Genomic DNA, 19,158 nt, shown 5'->3' on the forward strand with positions numbered 1-19,158 from the left:
TTTAATAATATCATTAATATTGAATACAGATTTGAAATAATTAAATCATATGCTAGATTTTATTAATTTAATAATATCATTAATATTGAATACAGATTTGAAATAATTAAATCATATGCTAGATTTTATTAATTTAATAATATCATTAATATTGAATACAGATTTGAAATAATTAAATCATATGCTAGATTTTATTAATTTAATAATATCATTAATATTGAATACAGATTTGAAATAATTAAATATACAAAGTGTACATGAAATAAATAAGATATACAAAACATAGTATGTATGTTTATTATGATTAATTATATTAATTTAATAATATCAGTTAAATTATTTATTATATGTTCTCAATGTACTATTTTGAGGCAACATAAAATATGAAAATTTTGGGATTTGTATATTTAATGTAATTTCAAATTATAGAGTTGTAGCATATTTTGAATTAATTAAAATATTGATTTGTAATTATTACTAAAATCATTTACTTTTAATGAATAATCTCATTATACGAAAAAAGAAAAAAAAATGAAATGCAATAACTTCTCCAAATAAATTAAAATATAATATAAATATAGTTTAAAGTCAGTAATAAAATTGACAAAGATAATAATTTAATTCTTCCATTTCTAAATAATTATACAAAGTAAATTAAAATTATCTAATTTTCATAAAATTTGAAAAAAGATTGACTATATTAAAAAGATTCAAAGACTACAAGAGCTCGATGACTTGCATGTATCGGTATACAAGCCTTCACTGCATTTTTTTTAGATGTCATATATGAACTTTAATAATATAATACTACATTTTCTCTGAACTTAACGATATAATATGCAAGCCTTTACTGCATTTTCTCAGATGTCATATACGAACATAACGATATAATATCCATATCCAAGCCTTCACTGCATTTTCTCAGACGTCATATACGAACTTAACGATATAACAAGCAAGCATTCACTGCAATTTCTCAGATGTCATATACGAACTTAATGATATAATATGCTAAGCCTTTACTGCATTCTCTCAGATGTCATATACGAACATAACGATATAACATCCATATCCAAGCCTTCACTGCATTTTCTCAAACGTCATATACGAACTTAACGATATAACAAGCAAGCATTCACTGCAATTTCTCAAACATCATATACGAACTTAATGATATAACAAGCAAGCGTTCACTACAATTTCTCAGATGTCATATACGAACTTAAAGATATAATATGCAATCCTTCATTGCATTTTCTCAAATGTCATATACGAACTTAACGACTTGCACGTATAGATAAGAAATCAATAATGTCAAAAATATCAAAGGAGAAAGCAAATACAATGAAATGGTATACAAGAATGGAAAAGGTAAAACAATGGTAACAACTTTCAAGTTTCTACTAACAATTTGGTTGGATAGAAGCACTCCATCAAAAATAGATCAATAGCATTAAAAACCCAAGAACATCCCATTTTTTTGGATTTGGTATTGGTGGAGGGCAGATCTTTGCATTCTAAACATAGGTTGGGATTCATAAAACTAGAAATAACTATCCCATCATCTCACTTCACTTCATATAATGTAATGGCTCCAAAGACAAAAAAAAAAAAAAAAAAAAAAANAATGCCTAAGAAACTTGCTAGGCTGAAGGGAAAAAGAAAGTATTAGACGGTTCGCCAAGAGCTGAAATGTTACCGTAATCGTCCACTGGCCAGGCGAGCAAGGGCGGTGTAGGCCGTTTCTAATCTATCTTTACTGAAGAAAATAGGTAGTGAACAAAGTAGAAAGACGTCAGGAAGCCGATGGTGCCAGTTGATAACATAATTGCTGTTGCCATGATCAATGAATAACCAAGATAAAGAATAGCAGACACCGGGCCGCTCAAACTCTGCAGCTCAAAGACCAAGTAGTGGATGGAATATAGGAACACGTAAAGAGCAACTGAACCAGAAGCAAAGAACGCCTTCCACCACCATCGCCAATCCTCCACACAGAGATGCATGTAGGTAAGGACGACTGATACTTCAGCACACACAATAACCAGAAGAGATAAAACTATCAGTAGAAAACCGAAAACGTAATAGAACCTTCCAAGCCAGATGCTAGAAAGGATAAAGAAGAGTTCGATGAAAAGGGTTCCGAAGGGAAGGGTCCCAGCTCCAAGAATGAGAAGCCAAGATGGGTACTTCCGTGAAGGAATTTCCCTCGGAATCTGGTTGGTTCTCACGGGAAACTGAATTTCTGCAGCTCGTGTGGCAAAGAAACCTCCCAGCAGGGTGAGTGGCACAGATATGCAAAACCAGAGAGCTAAGAGTTCAAAATATAATGAGATGGGAATGGCACCACTACTCTTGCTGCTCCAGAGAATGAAGTTCAGTACCGTAAGAATGACGAAGACGATCCCAGGAAAGAAGCAAGCAACTGACCAGGAAACTGATCTCCACCCTTCTGACGTTGCCTTAATGGTTCTCCATGCACGTACACCAACATAACCTGCAATAATTCCAAGGAAAAGATAAAGAATAATCATCCCTGTCAGTAGCATTCCTCTAGAAGCTGGTGACATGAAGCCAAATGCTGTACAAACAACAGTGACAACTGCCATCCCCAAGATTTGAACCCCATCACCAACCATCACGCAGAGAAGCTTCGAACATTCGGGTTCTCTGAACACATCTCCAACTACAAGTTTCCATCCTGAGAGCTCTTCGTTCATTTGCGCTTGAGATTCTTTGTCCAATTCCTCATACCTTGTCAAGTCTCTTCTCACAGTCCTTAAGAATATAACGAAAACTATACCCGCTAAGAAGAAGATTACCATTAGTGAATTTAGAATTGAGAACCAGTGTACTTTGGAACCCTCCATCCTCAAATAAGCATCCCATCTTGATGGCCACCTTATATCACTTTTGACAAACTGCACCTCATAAGTGAATGACACTTCCTCTTTCTCCCTGATGATCTGGGACTTCTCAAGTTCTTTTGGACAGTCTACATGCGTGATATTCTGTAGCATATCATACTTTTTCATCGTTTCAGGATCATATTTAACACTACAAGGTGTAACCTGAAATCCAACAATTTCGTATCCGGAAGCCTTCTTCTGTTCAGCTTGTGAAATCACACCCATACCTTCTTCCCCAGTACCAATTATTTCCACACCAGTCCCCTCGTACTCATGAACCAAGACGGTGAACTTTAGGTGGTTAATGATATAATCATCCTCACTGTTAGATGGCGTGTACCCAACTGGAAACCCAGTCCACTGGATTTTAATCCCATTTTGTTCGGTAAATCTCATGGCAGGTAAATTATCCAGTATCATGTTTACCTGATAGAGATCACGAGTTCTCTGTTTCAAAAGCTTCACTTGAACCTCACTCAAAGGCTCAGTGGTACAAAGGTAGACTGTTTCATTTACATTCATGCGAAAACGATATGGAGAGTTGTCGATCTGATCACCCATAAGCAACTCCCCAAGATTCTCTGCACTTTTCTTGACACCACCCGGTGGCTTGCAATAGGGGAGAGTATAATAGTTGAAAGGAAGCTCAGTTTCAATGGAAGTCAAGGAATTAACCTTAGCAAATATGGGATCCTCAGAGGAGTAAACATTCATGTAGCTGCCGGGGAGATAGAATGCATCGCAACCATAGGCAAGAACCAGAAACACAAGGAAAACCCGACAAATTGAGGGCTTCCTCGAACAGGAGGAGGCCATTGGAAACTGAAAGAAATGCGGCAATCTAATTACAAATCCAACCGGACTTAAAAGATCCATTCGCTAGCAAAAGTAACGACAATTCAAATCATAAAACAAAAACAAGACAGCGACAAGATCTACAAGAAAAAAAAAAAAAGTTATCTTTATCTTTAACCACTAAACTGAAAATCTGCTAGATTAATTAGAGAATGCATTAGATCCGAGTGATTAAACTGTTGCACGGAAGAAACGAAATACATTCCAAGCAAATCATTCTCAAACAAAAGAACAAAAACAATCTTAAGATCAAACTGGAAAAGGAGGAAATCCGACTCAATTCAATTTACACAAGCAACGATGAAATGAAAATCAAATCAAACACAGAGAAACATATTCCTTAGTTCCATAACTCGAAATCATACACCAAGAAATGGGGGAAATCTTGAGATCTAGGTCAAGAACTTACCACCGACACGGTGAGAGATACTCACGACGAGCAACGGACGATACAGAATGCGTATATTGTTGGGGGTTCTTGAAATTGCGTTGCGCTGGGAATTAATATTCCTCTCTCAAAATCTTTTAAAAAAATAATAATAAATATATCTTGTTTAATTAAATAAAAATAATAATAAATATATAATGGTATAGGCGAAAGCTCGAACCCATCACCTTCAAAATGAAGTCGTCTAGGTCTCAATGTCCCATTAATATTTTTTACTATAAAGACAAAATAATTACCAACGTTATAAGATGAATTATTATTTATCAAAATTCCGATACCAAAAATTAATAATTTATAGCTGATTTTAATTAGGAATATGACGGTAAAATAAAAATATAATATATTAAATTATAGAGATGTCTATTTAACTTGGAAATCTCTGCTTAAATAATGAATGAAAAGGAAGTGGAGAGAGATTTCTCCCTATTAGCTGAACGGGGTCGAGGATGGAAAGACACAAAGCTAACCGATGTCCATTTTTTTCTTCTCGTGAGATATTTGATCTAACCCGAATCTTTAACATTTTTATATTATTTCTTGTTTTTTAAAAATTTAAAATTTCGTTCTCTCTTTTGAAATATTCGAAAAATAAATAAATAAACAATGTTTTTAATTAAAATTCATTTTTATTTCAAAGAAATTTTTTTTTATCAGCTTAAAAATTAAAAATAAATGGAAACTAATGCAAGAATTTAAATATTAAACTTTTATTTTTATCCAAATGTTTCCGTGTACATCACTTTCATGTATACCAAACTCTCGAGTCGAGCATCACTTTCATACTTCTAAGCTTCAATAGAACATGTGGGATCTCACAATCTACCTCGTTGGAAGCCAACGTTCTCGTGTCTAGCTCTGAACCATATATAACAGTTCAAGCCAATCGTAAGCAGACATTGTCTTTTTTGGATTTTCTCTTTTACACTTCCTCTCGGGATTTTATAAGAAATGATTCATTCTCTTCTCCAACCAACATGGGATCTCACAGTATCACTTTGATATACACCGACCCTAGACCTTATATATATCACATTCATGCACATAAAAGCTCCTACACGTGCATCTCTATCATGAAGTTATAAATCACTAAAAAAAAATTACGATTCATATTTCGTGATCTTTACGAGCACACAAATGAACGAGCTCTCACATATAAGAAAATATAAATTCGTTCATGCCACGTCATTACAACCACAAATTCTTGCCCCTAAAAGGAAATAAAATAAAATAAAAAGAATTTCCGTCGTCGAAAAATGGCCATTGGTTGGGAAGAGATTAGGATTGCGGTGGCCCACTGAAACTCTGGCAACGCCTTGCCTTGTTTGTTTGCTTGCGTGTAAATCCAATAAATTAATTAAAAAAAATGTGGCAAAAATAAATTTTAAATAATTATGAAGAATTATTTTTTCTTTGCAAAAAAAATAAAAATAAATAAATAAATAAATTTTCCATTCTCTAGGATGAAAAATTAAATGCCCGATCTACCCTCGACCTTTGGATCATTATTAATATTTATTATTTACGAGAGTGAATGAAAAAGGAAATAAATTATAAAAAATAAGGTCTCGTTGCCTAACTTTATAATAATTAAGTCTACGATGTTATTTTTATCTGTGAATTTTCTTTATTATATTTAGTTCGAAAAAAATTAAAATTTTATTTATTTTTAAAATTAGTCCAAAAAATAAACATAATTTTAAAAAATAAAAAATAAAATAGTTATTAAAATAGTCTCAAATTTAATTATAATGAAATTATAATTTTTTTAAAATTTATACCAATTTTATATAAAAAGAAAATTGGAAGATTATGAGAATTTATTTAATTTTAAAAGCTAAACAAAGAAAAAAAATATTAATAAAGAATTTTTTAATATATATATATATATATATATAATTTTAATTTTTAATTTAAAATAATAATTAAAAAAAAAGTGTTTGGAGAGATTGGGATGGGTGATATAATAGAGTGAGAGTAATTTATTATCTGAACATCTACAAAGTTCTGACCGCGCTCTACTTTTCTTGGATTGAGTTACTCTGATCGGCGTCTGGTTGAGGTTCAATCTCGGAATCTCCATTGCAGGTTGTGTTCGAAGCTTAATCTAGAAAGGTTTTTGGATTGGGTTTGGAATAATCTTTTCTTTTTCGTTTTTGATTCTTTTCTTCTGCTCCATTTTTTGTATTCAATTCCGTCATCATAGTGTCCGGATTGTTCTTGTTTCACCGTTCTGATATTTTGTTCTTTCAATTGACCTCAGTTACTCTCATGGCTTCCAATTCGACGAAGGATGTTGCTGCTGGTAAGTTCCTTTATCGTAGATTGTGGTCGGTAATTTGTGGATCTTTTTTCCTCTTTTAAGATGAAACAGGGGTTTTTCTGTTTAAGTTCCTGTTTAATTTTGGACTTTGTTATAAATGAGGACATTGGATGGTTTCTAGGAGTGTGTTTTCTGGTTAATTAGATTCTGATTTGGAAGATTTGACTGGAATTAGCTTATGGTGGTTTAAGTTGTAATACTGCTTGTTCTATAGAGGTTATGGATCTTTCGATTGACACAATGCGATCTGGATTCAACTCCCTGTAGAACATCATCTCTTTTAGCGTGCAGAAAACAAAGACATTTGCTGATTTGTCCACCCTTTTTGACTCTAGAGAGGACTCTTGGCGGCAGAATATGGAGATAAGCCTAGAGTCAAAAGAGCACAAGGGTGTTGATGAGTGGAAAGAGAGAGTCAAATAAATCAGAGTGTAGGGGAGATTTTCAATTGTTGTAATCGAGTATATACTTCAATAAGTAGAAATTGGAATAAATTCATCTTCATAATACCAATAATCCTATTTCAAAAAAGAAAAATTTGTGGCCTGAGCTATGTGATTTTTAAGCTACTAGAATAGAATTGATGGAGCTCATCACAAGGGCAATATGCCTGGAAATTAAAGAAATAACGGATACAACATATCATAAATATAAGGATGTAAAACAATTTTATTTTTCATTTATTCTTCCTTTTAAATAATTATAATTTCTTCTGAACTTCTTTCCCTTTCAGTTTCTTTCTGTTAATGTGTTATCCATTTGCAGATGAGAAGACAGCTTTGTCAGATAACAAAAGTGCCATAAGTGAAACCAAAAGTGAAACAACCAAAAGCGAAACATCCTCTGCAGAGCAGCAGCCAGATAAACCAAAGGCTCCCTCAGCCTCACTTCCTGAATTTCCTCCAAATCCTTTTGATTTCTCAGCAATGACTGGTTTGCTTAACGTATGCCAACTTCTTTCATGTCTAAAATATATTCAATTTCTGAATGACTACCATCTACTTAGTTTTCACTCATTAAAATTTTAAGTACTTTGGTCTACAGCTGATTTGTGACACTACATATGATCATTTAATTGATTTTTTTTTTTTTTCCTTTATCAAATGTGACTTAGAAATGACGTTCGAGGTGAGTAGGAATCAGTCTTTAGAATTTAATCTGCATGCAAACCTGAATGTGGTGGACACCTAAGAGATCCATGAAAGTTTATTTAGCCCATAATTGAGCTGATAGGATATAATATTTTTGGTAGATTGGATGAACTGTTTCATTTTAGTTTCTCCTGAGTTTTTGATGAGGAAACTAATTTTCTCCGGTTGTAATCATGAATGAGGTGGATGCCTAAAACATCTTAGAGAAATTTTAGTTCATAATCTAGCTGACAGTATAAAATAATGATTGATTGGGTAAACTGTTCAGTTTTAGTTTTTTTCTGAATTTCTGTTGAGGAAACTATTGAAAGGCGCCCAGCTAGACCCTCAAGGAAAAATGACCACTAGTTGTTACAATTGTAGTTAAAAGATCAAATAAGATTATAAAGAAAATATTTACTAATTTTGCTATCTTGTATTTCATTGGTATAATGGTTGAATTTGATTGTCCTACACAAGTGTTAGTTTTGGGGATAACCAAATTGAAAAAGTTACCAAGTCTATTCCATGCTTAAGAACATTATAAGCTGGCTACACTGATTTGTGTTAGGATATTATATGTGTCATGAGTTACCCAACTATCAAAATTTCAATGTTTTGGTAACCTAATGTTGCATAGGAAAATTAGGATGTCTTTAATATTGCAGAAAGTTAAGCTTCATTGATATTGGATTGACTTCTCAGTGGGATGTGGAATCCATGCCAGAAAATACTTTTGGATTTTGATACTTCATTATGATTTTTATGGCTGAAAACTTCTGAAATATGATAGTGGAAGTTGTTGACATCGAGGACATTTTGTTTCCTAGGGAAAAAGAAGATTAAACTCATACTGAATGTTTTCTTTTCATGCTTAGAAATGTAAAAACATGAGAACCATTTCTTTTCCTTGCAGGATCCTAGCATTCAAGAATTAGCTTCTCAAATAGCAGAAGATCCTGCATTCACTCAGATGGCATCAGAACTTCAGAAGAATTTTCAAGGTGCTTCTGCTCAGCAGGGTATTCCGCAGTTTGATACGCAACAATACTATTCTACCATGCAGCAGGTCATGCAGAATCCTCAATTTATGACAATGGCTGAACGCCTTGGCAATACATTAATGCAGGTTCTTCTTGTTGATTGGATTTAAATACTCTTCTGTTGTTGTTCTCCATTCTCTATTTACAATAGCATGTCAATTGAATGATATGATTCGATATTACAATTTTCCAGGATCCATCCATGTCTAGCATGCTGGAAACTTTTGCAAACCCATCCAATAAAGAGCAGCTTGAGGAACGTATGACACAAATCAAGCAAGATCCAACTTTGAAGCCTATTTTAGATGAAATAGAGACTGGTGGTCCAGCTGCCATGATGAGGTTATGGTTTCTATAATCATTTATTTCCAATCCTGCATCAATTTTTGGGGAAAAAAAAAAAAGTCGACTAAGTTACAGACCATTTTGTTAAAGAGAGAAAGTTTGCTTTCTTAGGTACTGGAATGACAGAGATGTCTTGAAAAAGTTGGGCGAAGCAATGGGTTTTGCAGTTAATGGAGAAGATGGAGCCAATGCTGAAAGTTCTGTTGCAGATGATTCAGAAGAAGTAGGAAATGATGACGAATCTATAGTTCATCAAACTGCTAGTGTTGGTGATGTCGAGGTACAACATGATGATTCATCACAATTTGTTTTTCCTCAAGGTCCTTTCATTATTGATATGAAAGAAATATTGCAATCCAACAATCAGATGCAGACTCATTTATAGGGCATATCATACTTGAATTGGTCTTAATTAATTTGACATTACATTGCATTTTTTTGTTTCATTGTCATGTTCCTCTCTGCTGTCTTTATGTTGTTGAATCTTAATCAACTACTAAAATAAATTTTTACTTTGTATTTGATTCAAATAATACAAATATCTTTTAATTCTAATGGTAGTTTCATACGAATAATTGAGTTGCATGGAAGTGTGTGCATGTGTGGTGGGGAGTGGGTGGGTTCTTCTAAAAGGAATTTATTTTGTCAAATTGGTAGACTGCTTCTTTACCTGTAGCTAGTTAGACCTTGACATTCTTATTCTATCGAGATTAAAAGCAAATATAGGGTGATATCTATAGGATGGCTGAATGCTGTTAAGAGACGTAATGTAGTAGGCCCATGGAAAGCTATTTCTTCCTACCATAATTTGATGGAACCCATCATTGCTTTCAAATGGGCAAAAGGACAGATTTTTATTTTAGCTGTAAGTTTAAAAAGATACTGGAGAGTTTGTGAGGATTCTTTCACCATGGTATAAAAGATTTTTGATAAAGCTCACTTTTGGGAAGCTAGATGGTGTATTTCTTCTCAAAAATATTTGGAGTTATTTTGATTTTCAAGTCAATTTGGAGAGTTCGTTTGCTTCTTGTTGTTCTTTGATTTTTCTATTTTTACTATGTTGCCTAGTGGGGAAGGTTCCCTTGTTTATCATTTTTCTATTCACCTTAGATCAATTTATATCAATAAATTAAGAAAATATTTTTATCATTGTTGATTTCCTTCACCCTATTTGCCTGTTTATAAATACTTGAATTAAATAGTTGGGAGTTTGTTTCGTGAAGAAGAATATTAGACGAGAACGGGGTATCAGAAATAAGTTGTCTAATCCAGGTCTTCATTTTGTTTTTGTTTTAGGGCTTAAAAAATGCACTAGCAGCCGGTGAGAACAAGGATGAAGAAGATTCAGAGGGAAGGACCGCTTTGCATTTTGCATGTGGGTATGGTGAGGTACGATAGCTTCTTCTGGGAAATTTCTTCCCAAACCTTTCTGTTGTTTTCATTACGTTTCAAATACATTTGAGCATCCTTGTGGCTTCTTATTAGAGTGATAAATTGATAATGAGAATTACGAAATCTGTCTTCTTGGAAAATGCTATGATCTTGAGTAACATAAAAATATGTAATAGTCCAAGCCCACTACTAGCAGATATTGTCATCTTTAAGCTTTCTTTTTGGGCTTCCCTTCAAGGTTTTTAAAACGTGTCTACTAGGGAGAGGTTTCCACTTTTTTATAAGGAAAATCTTCATTCTCCTCCCCAACCGATGTGGGATCTCACACAGAGATGTTTGCTAATGCTTTTATTTATTCATTGTGCTTGATTCTAGCCCGGTTCGACTTCTGGTATGGGTGAATTCTTAGTTACATGTGCTATCAATGAGTTTCCTATAGTGGAAGTTTTTCTTTTTGGCCATGAATTTGCCTTGTTTTTGTATTTGCAACAATCTGGAAATTTTGCCTACTGAGACATGACCAATTTCCAACACTCCTCCCTTCCATAACATAAATAAACAGGCGAAATGCGCTCAGATCCTTCTTGAAGCTGGAGTGAAGGTGGATGCACTGGATAAGAACAAGAACACTGCACTTCATTATGCAGCTGGTTATGGCAGGAAGGAGTGTGTTGCACTGTTACTCGAGAATGGCGCTGCAGTGTAAAAACAAACAGCCTTCACAATGACATTACTTAATGGCTCTTTTCCTTCAATATTTCACCATTTTCTCCGTTTTTTGCCTGCAGCACTCTCCAAAACTTGGATGGAAAGACCCCCATAGATGTTGCCAAGCTAAACAACCAACACGAGGTGCTCAAATTGCTCGAGAAGGACGTTTTCCTGTAACTTTTGAAGCCATGGGAAAGATTTTGTGCCATAACTCAAGCACGCACGCCACGGGCACAGGCATTTCTATGATTCTAGCTTTATCTACTTTTGAAAACGCTACTGCTTACTTCAAGTGATGTGATTTTCATTAGAATGATATATATATATATATATATATATATATATAATCAGTGAGACTAAATCCGTTCTATTATTTGGTGTGCTGTGTGAGCCTTTTGGGATTCTGTTCTGTCTTGCTATACTTGACCAAGAGTATCCATTGTTCTATTCTTTCTCCTCTTTTCATCCCATGAACCAATTTCTTGTTACTCTCTCTCTCTCTCTCTCACTCTCTCTCTCTCTCTCACTCTCTCTCCATAACAGTGAAAGTTTTTACCTTTCTCTAAAGAAAAAAAATGGGGTTCCAATGTTAGTCAATTGCATGATCAATACAAATACTTCTATTTTTGTTAGATCCATATGTAGCAAGGATCTAAAATGTTAGGCAAGTGCATGTCCTAAAAGTTAAGGTATAATATACATTAATAAGAAATTAAATTATTTTAATACAATACTAAACACGCCCATCTTCGATGTCTAATTTGTTTCTATCATTTTAAACAAAATCTTCAAACAAATGACCTTAAATGCTTTCAAATTTAATGTCAAATTAGAAAGGCGACCGGCTTGATAATTTTGTGAGTATAAAAAATTTAGACAACCATATAAGTTCATACATTTTTATGTCTTAAACAAAATGGGATCTTAGAATACAACCAAAATTTTGATAAAGTCGAGAACCACAGAAGTGTAAAGGTTGAAAGGCAAAACAGCTTGTTTCCTTCTACACTCCATCTTTAAAAAAAGCTTTAATTATTTCTTGAAACTCGAAATCTTCCATGGGGATCGGTGGGATTGTTTAGTTGTAAACGTGCTGGTTGCCCCAAACGGCAGCAAAACCCAACTGAAGAAGCCGAGGGGAGCGGCTTCCATTGAGAGTGGACTTTGCAGCAACAATTTTGGGGTCAAAAGGTTCAAACTTTGAGGATTTAAGAACATTGTAAGCTGACCCAGAAGAGTATTTAATGAAATTAAGTTCTCATTCTTCTACCATTCAATTCTCATTTGATCTAGATTTTGTGTTCAGCAGCTGCAGTTTAATGAATTTGGGAGCAATATCTTTGAGCAAATGTTTTGATCTGTATTTGAAGAAGAAGAAGAAGAAGAAGATGCTGATGGAGGAGAGGAAGTCGTCCTCTGTCTCAGATGTTGGAGCTTGGGGTATGAACATAATCAGCTCAGTGGGCATCATCATGGCCAACAAGCAGCTCATGTCCCAAACTGGCTTTGCCTTTTCCTTTGGTTTGTACCTCTCTTCTCTTTTAAGTTTCAAATTTCGTTACCAGAACTCTTTTTTAAGAATACATTTGAATTCTGAGCTAATTCTTTGTTAGCTACTATACTCCCATTGACTGAATGAAGCGGCTTTAATTCAAGCTCTCGATAAATGATGAAGGACCAACATGAAAATGATAATCCCATCGAGGGTGTTCAAGAGAAAACAGAAATACATAACATATATGTGTGAGATCCTGCCTTGAGGGAGGAAAACAAAGCATTCTTTTCTTTGTAAGGGTGTGGAAACTTCTCCCTAACGTATGCGTTTTAAAACTTTGAAGGAAAGCTCAAAGAGGACAATATCTGCTAGTGGTGGGCTTGGGTTATTACAAATATTATCAGAGCCATGCACCAGGCGAGGTGCCAGCGAGGAGGCTGAGCCCAGAAGGGGGTGGACACAAGGCGGTATGCCAGCAAGGACGCTGAGCCCCAAAAGGGAGTGGACACGAGATGGTGTGCCAACAAGGACGCTGAGCCCAAAAGGAGGTGGATTAGGGAGGTCTCACATCAATTGGAGAGGAAACGAGTGTCAGCGAGGACGCTGGGTCCCGAAGGGGGATAGATTGTGAGATCTCACATAGGTTGGGGAGGAGAACGAAACATTCTTTATAAGGAAGGGTGTGGAAACCTCTCTCTAGAAGACGATTTTAAAACCTTAAGGGGAAGCTCGGAAGAGAAAGTCCAAAAAAGACAATATTGGCTAGCGATGAGCTTAGATGAGCTTAGGTTATTAGAGTATCTCTTTCATTTCACCAACTACTTAGTTCTGATCCAAGGCTTTCCTTTTGTGTTTCAGCTACAACCTTAACTGGATTTCACTTTTCTGCAACTGCAATGGTTGGCTGGATTTCAAATGCCACTGGCTATTCTGAATCCAAATCTGTTCCCTTATGGGAGCTTCTTTGGTTCTCGATTATCGCCAACACGTCGATAGCAGCCATGAACTTCAGCCTCATGTTAAACTCCGTTGGATTCTATCAGGTTCAATCTTCTCCCCGTTACCCTTACTTGTCATGTCACTCGTGATCGTCATCGACAATAACCGAACGCTGTCACTGCTCCATATGCTTGTAGATATCAAAGCTAAGCATGATACCAGTGGTTTGTGTCATGGAATGGATTCTTCATGGAAAACAATACTCAAGGGAAGTGAAGATGGCCGTCGCCGTGGTCGTTGTCGGTGTCGGGGTCTGTACGGTGACTGATGTGAAGGTTAATGCCAAAGGGTTCATTTGTGCCTTGGTAGCAGTCTTGTGCACATCACTGCAACAAATTGTAAGCACTTTCTTTTTGTGAGAATCCCACGTTGGTTGGTTGGGGACAGTCCCACATTGGTTAGGGAGGAAAACGAAATACCCTTTATAAGGGTGTGGAAACCTTTCTCTAGCATACACGTTTTAAAGCCTTGAGGGGAAACCCGTAAGGGAAAGTCCAAAGAGGACAATATCTGCTAGCGTGAGCCTGAGCTGTTACAAATGGTATCAGAGCTAGACACCGGACTATGTGCTAGTGTGGAGGCTCTTTCCCGAAAGGGGTAGACACAAGGCAGTGTGCTAGTGAAGACACTAGGGGTGGATTTGGTGGGGTCCCACATCGATGAGGATAATATCTGTTAGTGGTGGGCTTGGGCCGTTACACTTTTCTTCTTGCTAAATCTGAAGCTCAACGCTTTTGCATTGATTAACAGTCTATAGGTTCATTACAAAAGAAGTACTCAATAGGATCCTTTGAATTACTCAGCAAGACAGCTCCCATACAAGCACTTTCTCTTCTAACAGTTGGCCCATTCATTGACTACTGCCTCACAAGCAAATCTATACAGAATTACAGCTACACTTTCAACGCGTTTGTGAGTCGTTCTTTCGATCTCTCTTTTGAATCCCGTAAATGTTTCGCTTTTGCTTTTGAAGGTTCCAATCAATATGAAACCTTGATGAATGTTGCAGAGTTTCATAGTACTGTCATGCTCCCTTGCTGTGTTCTGCAACATCAGTCAATATCTGTGCATCGGGCGCTTCTCAGCCGTGTCGTTCCAGGTGTTAGGCCATATGAAGACGGTATGTGTGTTGACATTGGGGTGGCTGCTCTTTGATTCAGAGATGACATTGAAGAACATATCAGGAATGGTTCTTGCTGTTGTTGGGATGGTGGTTTATAGCTGGGCAGTTGAGATTGAGAAGCAAGGCAATGCAATGGTTATCCCTCAAACAAAGAGCCCACTTTCAGATGAGGAGTTGATGCTGTTGAAGGAGGGAATTGAGGAGAGTGGCTTGAGAGATGAAGAGCTTGCTCATGTTCAAAAATCATAAAATCTGTGTTTTTCTTCCTTTTTGCACACCAAATTTCTCCACCAATGTGGATTTTAAGTCCTCCAAGGTCGACTACTTATATATTCAAAGATTGTAACATTCATATCCGAATAAAAGAAAGTATTTGAAATTGTTATGGCAACCCACGAGGCTAAAGTGATAATATGATTAACGATATGATACTGTCTAATTTGGGTCCAGTCAAAGCTCCTTACCAGATTCGAAAACGAGGCTAAGCGGTCTACTGAAGCTGTGGGATGTAAAAATGCATCAGTAGGGAAGCGTTCTACCTTAGAGGAAAGCACCCGCCACCCGTTGTCGACCGTACTCGGCCCTTCCTCGAGTTGTTGTGTAACACTACTTGATTGAAATTCACCACTTTTGTTAAGTGGTCAACCCATAAAGTTGTGGTTTCAATGGTTCCATGGAGCCATGATAGTGAGAGAGAGAGAGAGAGAGAGAGAGAGAGAGAAATGGAAGCAAATCAACGCCTCTTCAGAAGCCACGGAGTCGTTACTTAGTTGGGGGTCAGGCGCTGCTTTGTCAAACTCATCCACTCAAATCTGTGTAGATAGAGCTATATTTCATCTTCATCATAACATACTCACACACACAGTTAGCAGGAGAAGAACTGTGTGCCAATGACTGTATACACAATGGGGGCTATCGATTCCATAGGCATAAGGCTCAACAACAATGCCCATCATTACCCTCTTTCTTCTTCAATTTCTGCCCCAAATGACTGTTGCAGCAGCTATGGCCGTTTCTTGGGTCTTCGTTTTTCTCTTCGCCCAAAACAAACTGGGTTTCGTTTTAGGTCATTTTGCTCTCTGCCCGGCAGCGGAGAATCTGAATCCCCTGTTCCTGGTAGCAGCGACGGCCGGTTTAGCAGAGGCGAAGGTTCGCCGTCGGCGACGGGTATAAAATGGAGGAAAGAAGAGGAGGAAGAAGAAGACAATACAGAAGAAGACGAAGAAGAAGAAGGTATCCCCTCTGGAATTGGGAGTTCAACAATAATCTCATCGTGTTTCGTTGGTGTTCTTACGGGCATCGGCGTCGTGCTCTTCAATAACGCAGTACTTCGTAGACTCCATTTTTCTTCACCTTCTTTGTTTCTTCTATGAACCATTTTTCTTCACCTTCTTTGTTTCTTCTATGAACTTAGCACATATAATCAGTCAAGAACTTTGAAAATACTTCTCTGTTGATTCCTTGGTGTTCTTACTGTGATGTTTTGAATGATTGAAGGTGCATGAGCTACGTGATTTTTTCTGGGATGGAATTCCTAATAGAGGAGCTTCTTGGTTAAGAGAAATGCCTGTTGAAGAAACATGGAAACGAGTTATATTGGTTCCTGCTTGTGGGGGATTTCTTGTTAGCTTTCTAAATCTGCTTAGAGAGGCTACAGACAATGATCCTTCCACGAAACTTGGAGTTCCAGTTTCCATTTCTAATCAATTCAGGGCTGCACTGCAACCTTTCCTTAAGGCTGTAGCTGCTTCTGTAACCCTTGGCACAGGTAACTCTTTGGGGCCGGAGGGTCCGAGTGTCGACATCGGTACTTCTGTTGGCAAGGGTGTTTCTACTGTGTTTGACAGGAACTCTAGAACAAAGCTTTCTCTGATAGCTGCAGGATCAGCTGCTGGCATCTCATCTGGTTGGTCTCTATTAAAATGAGGCATTGGTTTCCTCATGTTCTTGAGTTGATCCTCCAACAGGGTCTCTTATGAATTCTCTTCTGTTTTGACAGGGTTTAATGCTGCAGTTGCTGGCTGTTTCTTTGCTGTTGAGTCAGTCCTGTGGCCATCTCCTGCAGATTCAACTTTTTCTCTCACAAACACTACTTCAATGGTTATCTTAAGTGCTGTAATAGCTTCTGCTGTTTCACAAGTTGGTCTTGGGGTTGAACCAGCATTCAAGGTTCCCGAGTACGATTTTCGCTCGCCGAGTGGTAAACTAATAGTCTAAGTTTGAAATCAATGCTAACACACAAGATAATTGATCCATCTTTTTGTCTTAGGGTTTATATTTGGCAAGCAAGTAGTCTATAAGAGCTATTTAACTCGTTTCAGAGCTTCCACTGTATCTGTTGTTGGGTGCACTCTGTGGCTTGGTTTCATTGAGCTTTTCTAAATGCACATCTTATATGCTTGCAACCGTCGACAAAGTTCATAAGGACTTCGGTGTGTCGAGGGCTTTGTTTCCTATTCTAGGTGGCTTCTCTACTGGACTGATAGCCTTGGCATACCCTGAAATTCTGTACTGGGGGTTTGAGAATGTTGATCTTTTGTTGGAATCTCGGCCATTTGTGAAACCCCTCTCAGCTGAATTGTTGGCCCAGCTTGTTGTTGTCAAGATTTTGGCGACCTCTTTGTGTAGAGCATCTGGACTAGTAGGAGGGTACTATGCGCCATCTCTGTTTATTGGCGCTGCAACTGGAATGGCATATGGGAAATTCATTGGCATTGCACTTTCTGAGCCCAACACAGCGATCGACTTCTCCATTTTCGAAGTGGCGTCGCCTCAAGCTTATGGATTGGTACTGTTCTATGTCGTTGTATTCCTTAAATCTCATCGTTTTACTGCCATTTTTGTGGAAGAACATGAACACAACTTGCATTGGCTTGGTTTTGCAGGTTGGAATGGCTGCTACTCTTGCTGGGGTTTGTCAGGTGCCTCTTACTGCTGTTTTGTTGCTTTTTGAGCTGACACAGGACTACCGAATTGTTCTTCCTTTACTCGGAGCTGTCGGGGTGTCGTCGTGGTTAACATCCGGGCAGAAAAGGAAAAGGAGTTCCCAGAAGACAAAGAAACTCCCTCTAGGGAAAGTTCTTAGTACTCAACAATCTACAACATATGACAGTAATGCAAATGACCAATCTTCCAATTATGCAGATGATGGAAAGGAAACTTACCCAAATGATCTCTGTGAAATTGAAAGCTCACTTTGTGCATATGATTCTGATAGCGAAATTGTAGAGTTAGAAAGGAAGATATGTGTGTCTGAAGCCATGACAACAAGATACGTTACTGTCTTCATGGACACTTTCCTTATAGAAGCAGTAGATCTCATGCTTGCAGAGAAGCAGTCCTATGCATTGATTGTGGATGAAGAGAATACTTTGATTGGCATATTGGCCCTTCAAGACATTCAAAAGTTAAGCAAAAATGTAATATCAAGAACTGAGCAACTAAAGGTAAGCTTCTACTATACTATGGTTGGTCATTCTTTTCTCCACAATTTTGTAAGATCGTCTAATTCAATGGGGTAAATCTAGTCCAAAGCTATCGAAACAAATTGCTCGTCCCAATTTCAAACCTCACAGTATAGCAGAGAGATATTTTTACTTCTATGACTCATCAATTCTGTAAATATCCAAACTTAACCACTTATTATGTTGGACAGGGGCTAGTAGTTTCTGAGGTTTGCTCACTGGATGGCGAGATATGTCGAGTACCATGGACAGCAACTCCGAGTATGGACATTCTTACAGCTAAAACGGTTATGAAGAATCTTGGTGTGAGCCAAGTTCCAGTGGTGAAAGATCAGATGGGTTACCTTGTGGGTGTTCTAGACTTGGAGTGTATTGATCTCACTTGCAGGTACGTTTAAAACTATAAGAGTGGAACTTCATCTATACTTGGAGTTTCTTATGATATTCCACCATTTCCTTTGTTGGTTGATGCAGAATTCTTGCAACAAGAGAATCCCTCGGCTGATGATAGCTAAGACAAAGTGGAGCATGAAAGCTTAGGCACACAGAGAATATAAATCACAGCACAACACAATGCAACTACTGAGGCTGCTATTCAGTGCAGCAGAAATAAGCACCAGCAGGTCAAAATCCTTCATTCTTTGTGCAGTAACTTCATTGTTTACTTTGGAAGACAAGCTACAATACACACACATGGCATTAACCTTTTCAGATAGGCTTGAAAATCCTCACTACCACAGCTCACACACCATTGCGTTGTGGTTTTGATTAATATCCTACTCTCAAACAAACCCTTTCTCCTCTTTGTAACCTCATGAACACATTTACAAGAGTGAAGGTAGAGTTGGATTGTAGATACCTCTAGTTTCTTTACAGTTTTTTTTTTTTCATAATAAAATTTTGTTTTCAGCTCGTTATTTATTT

At 37.0% G+C, this 19,158-nt stretch overlaps 4 protein-coding genes across 6 annotated transcripts; 3 read left to right on the top strand and 1 right to left on the bottom strand.

Annotated features, from left to right (window-relative positions):
• Positions 1-1,257: 1,257 nt before the first annotated feature.
• On the bottom strand, positions 1,258-4,275 carry LOC111795390 (transmembrane 9 superfamily member 12-like). Its single transcript, XM_023677789.1, has 2 exons — positions 4,174-4,275; positions 1,258-3,731 (listed from the first exon to the last, which is right to left on the bottom strand). Exon 2 carries the CDS (start codon positions 3,723-3,725, stop codon positions 1,746-1,748), a length of 1,980 nt encoding a protein of 659 aa, XP_023533557.1. The 5' UTR covers positions 3,726-3,731; positions 4,174-4,275; the 3' UTR covers positions 1,258-1,745.
• A 1,871-nt stretch (positions 4,276-6,146) lies between these two features.
• Positions 6,147-11,523, top strand: LOC111794332 (ankyrin repeat domain-containing protein 2B-like). 2 transcript variants are annotated; one of them, XM_023676284.1, is made up of 9 exons: positions 6,147-6,297; positions 6,473-6,514; positions 7,298-7,476; positions 8,579-8,791; positions 8,899-9,047; positions 9,162-9,330; positions 10,347-10,439; positions 11,005-11,144; positions 11,231-11,523. In XM_023676284.1, exons 2-9 carry the CDS (start codon positions 6,481-6,483, stop codon positions 11,328-11,330), a joined length of 1,077 nt encoding a protein of 358 aa, XP_023532052.1. In that variant the 5' UTR covers positions 6,147-6,297; positions 6,473-6,480; the 3' UTR covers positions 11,331-11,523. The 2 variants fall into 2 exon arrangements, with proteins under 2 accessions (XP_023532052.1, XP_023532053.1); XM_023676285.1 differs by having other exon boundaries at positions 6,200-6,324.
• A 91-nt stretch (positions 11,524-11,614) lies between these two features.
• LOC111794331 (UDP-rhamnose/UDP-galactose transporter 2-like) lies at positions 11,615-15,161 on the top strand. 2 transcript variants are annotated; one of them, XM_023676282.1, is made up of 6 exons: positions 11,615-12,372; positions 12,460-12,674; positions 13,507-13,691; positions 13,785-13,985; positions 14,398-14,559; positions 14,657-15,161. In XM_023676282.1, exons 2-6 carry the CDS (start codon positions 12,473-12,475, stop codon positions 15,017-15,019), a joined length of 1,113 nt encoding a protein of 370 aa, XP_023532050.1. In that variant the 5' UTR covers positions 11,615-12,372; positions 12,460-12,472; the 3' UTR covers positions 15,020-15,161. The 2 variants fall into 2 exon arrangements, with proteins under 2 accessions (XP_023532050.1, XP_023532051.1); XM_023676283.1 differs by having other exon boundaries at positions 12,463-12,674.
• A 93-nt stretch (positions 15,162-15,254) lies between these two features.
• On the top strand, positions 15,255-19,151 carry LOC111794329 (chloride channel protein CLC-e). Its single transcript, XM_023676279.1, has 7 exons — positions 15,255-16,095; positions 16,268-16,676; positions 16,770-16,970; positions 17,092-17,558; positions 17,656-18,216; positions 18,426-18,622; positions 18,709-19,151. Exons 1-7 carry the CDS (start codon positions 15,661-15,663, stop codon positions 18,737-18,739), a joined length of 2,301 nt encoding a protein of 766 aa, XP_023532047.1. The 5' UTR covers positions 15,255-15,660; the 3' UTR covers positions 18,740-19,151.
• The last annotated feature ends 7 nt before the right edge of the window (positions 19,152-19,158 follow it).

Source organism: Cucurbita pepo, chromosome LG05, assembly GCF_002806865.2.
Source record: "Cucurbita pepo subsp. pepo cultivar mu-cu-16 chromosome LG05, ASM280686v2, whole genome shotgun sequence".
Classification (NCBI taxonomy): domain Eukaryota; kingdom Viridiplantae; phylum Streptophyta; class Magnoliopsida; order Cucurbitales; family Cucurbitaceae; genus Cucurbita; species Cucurbita pepo.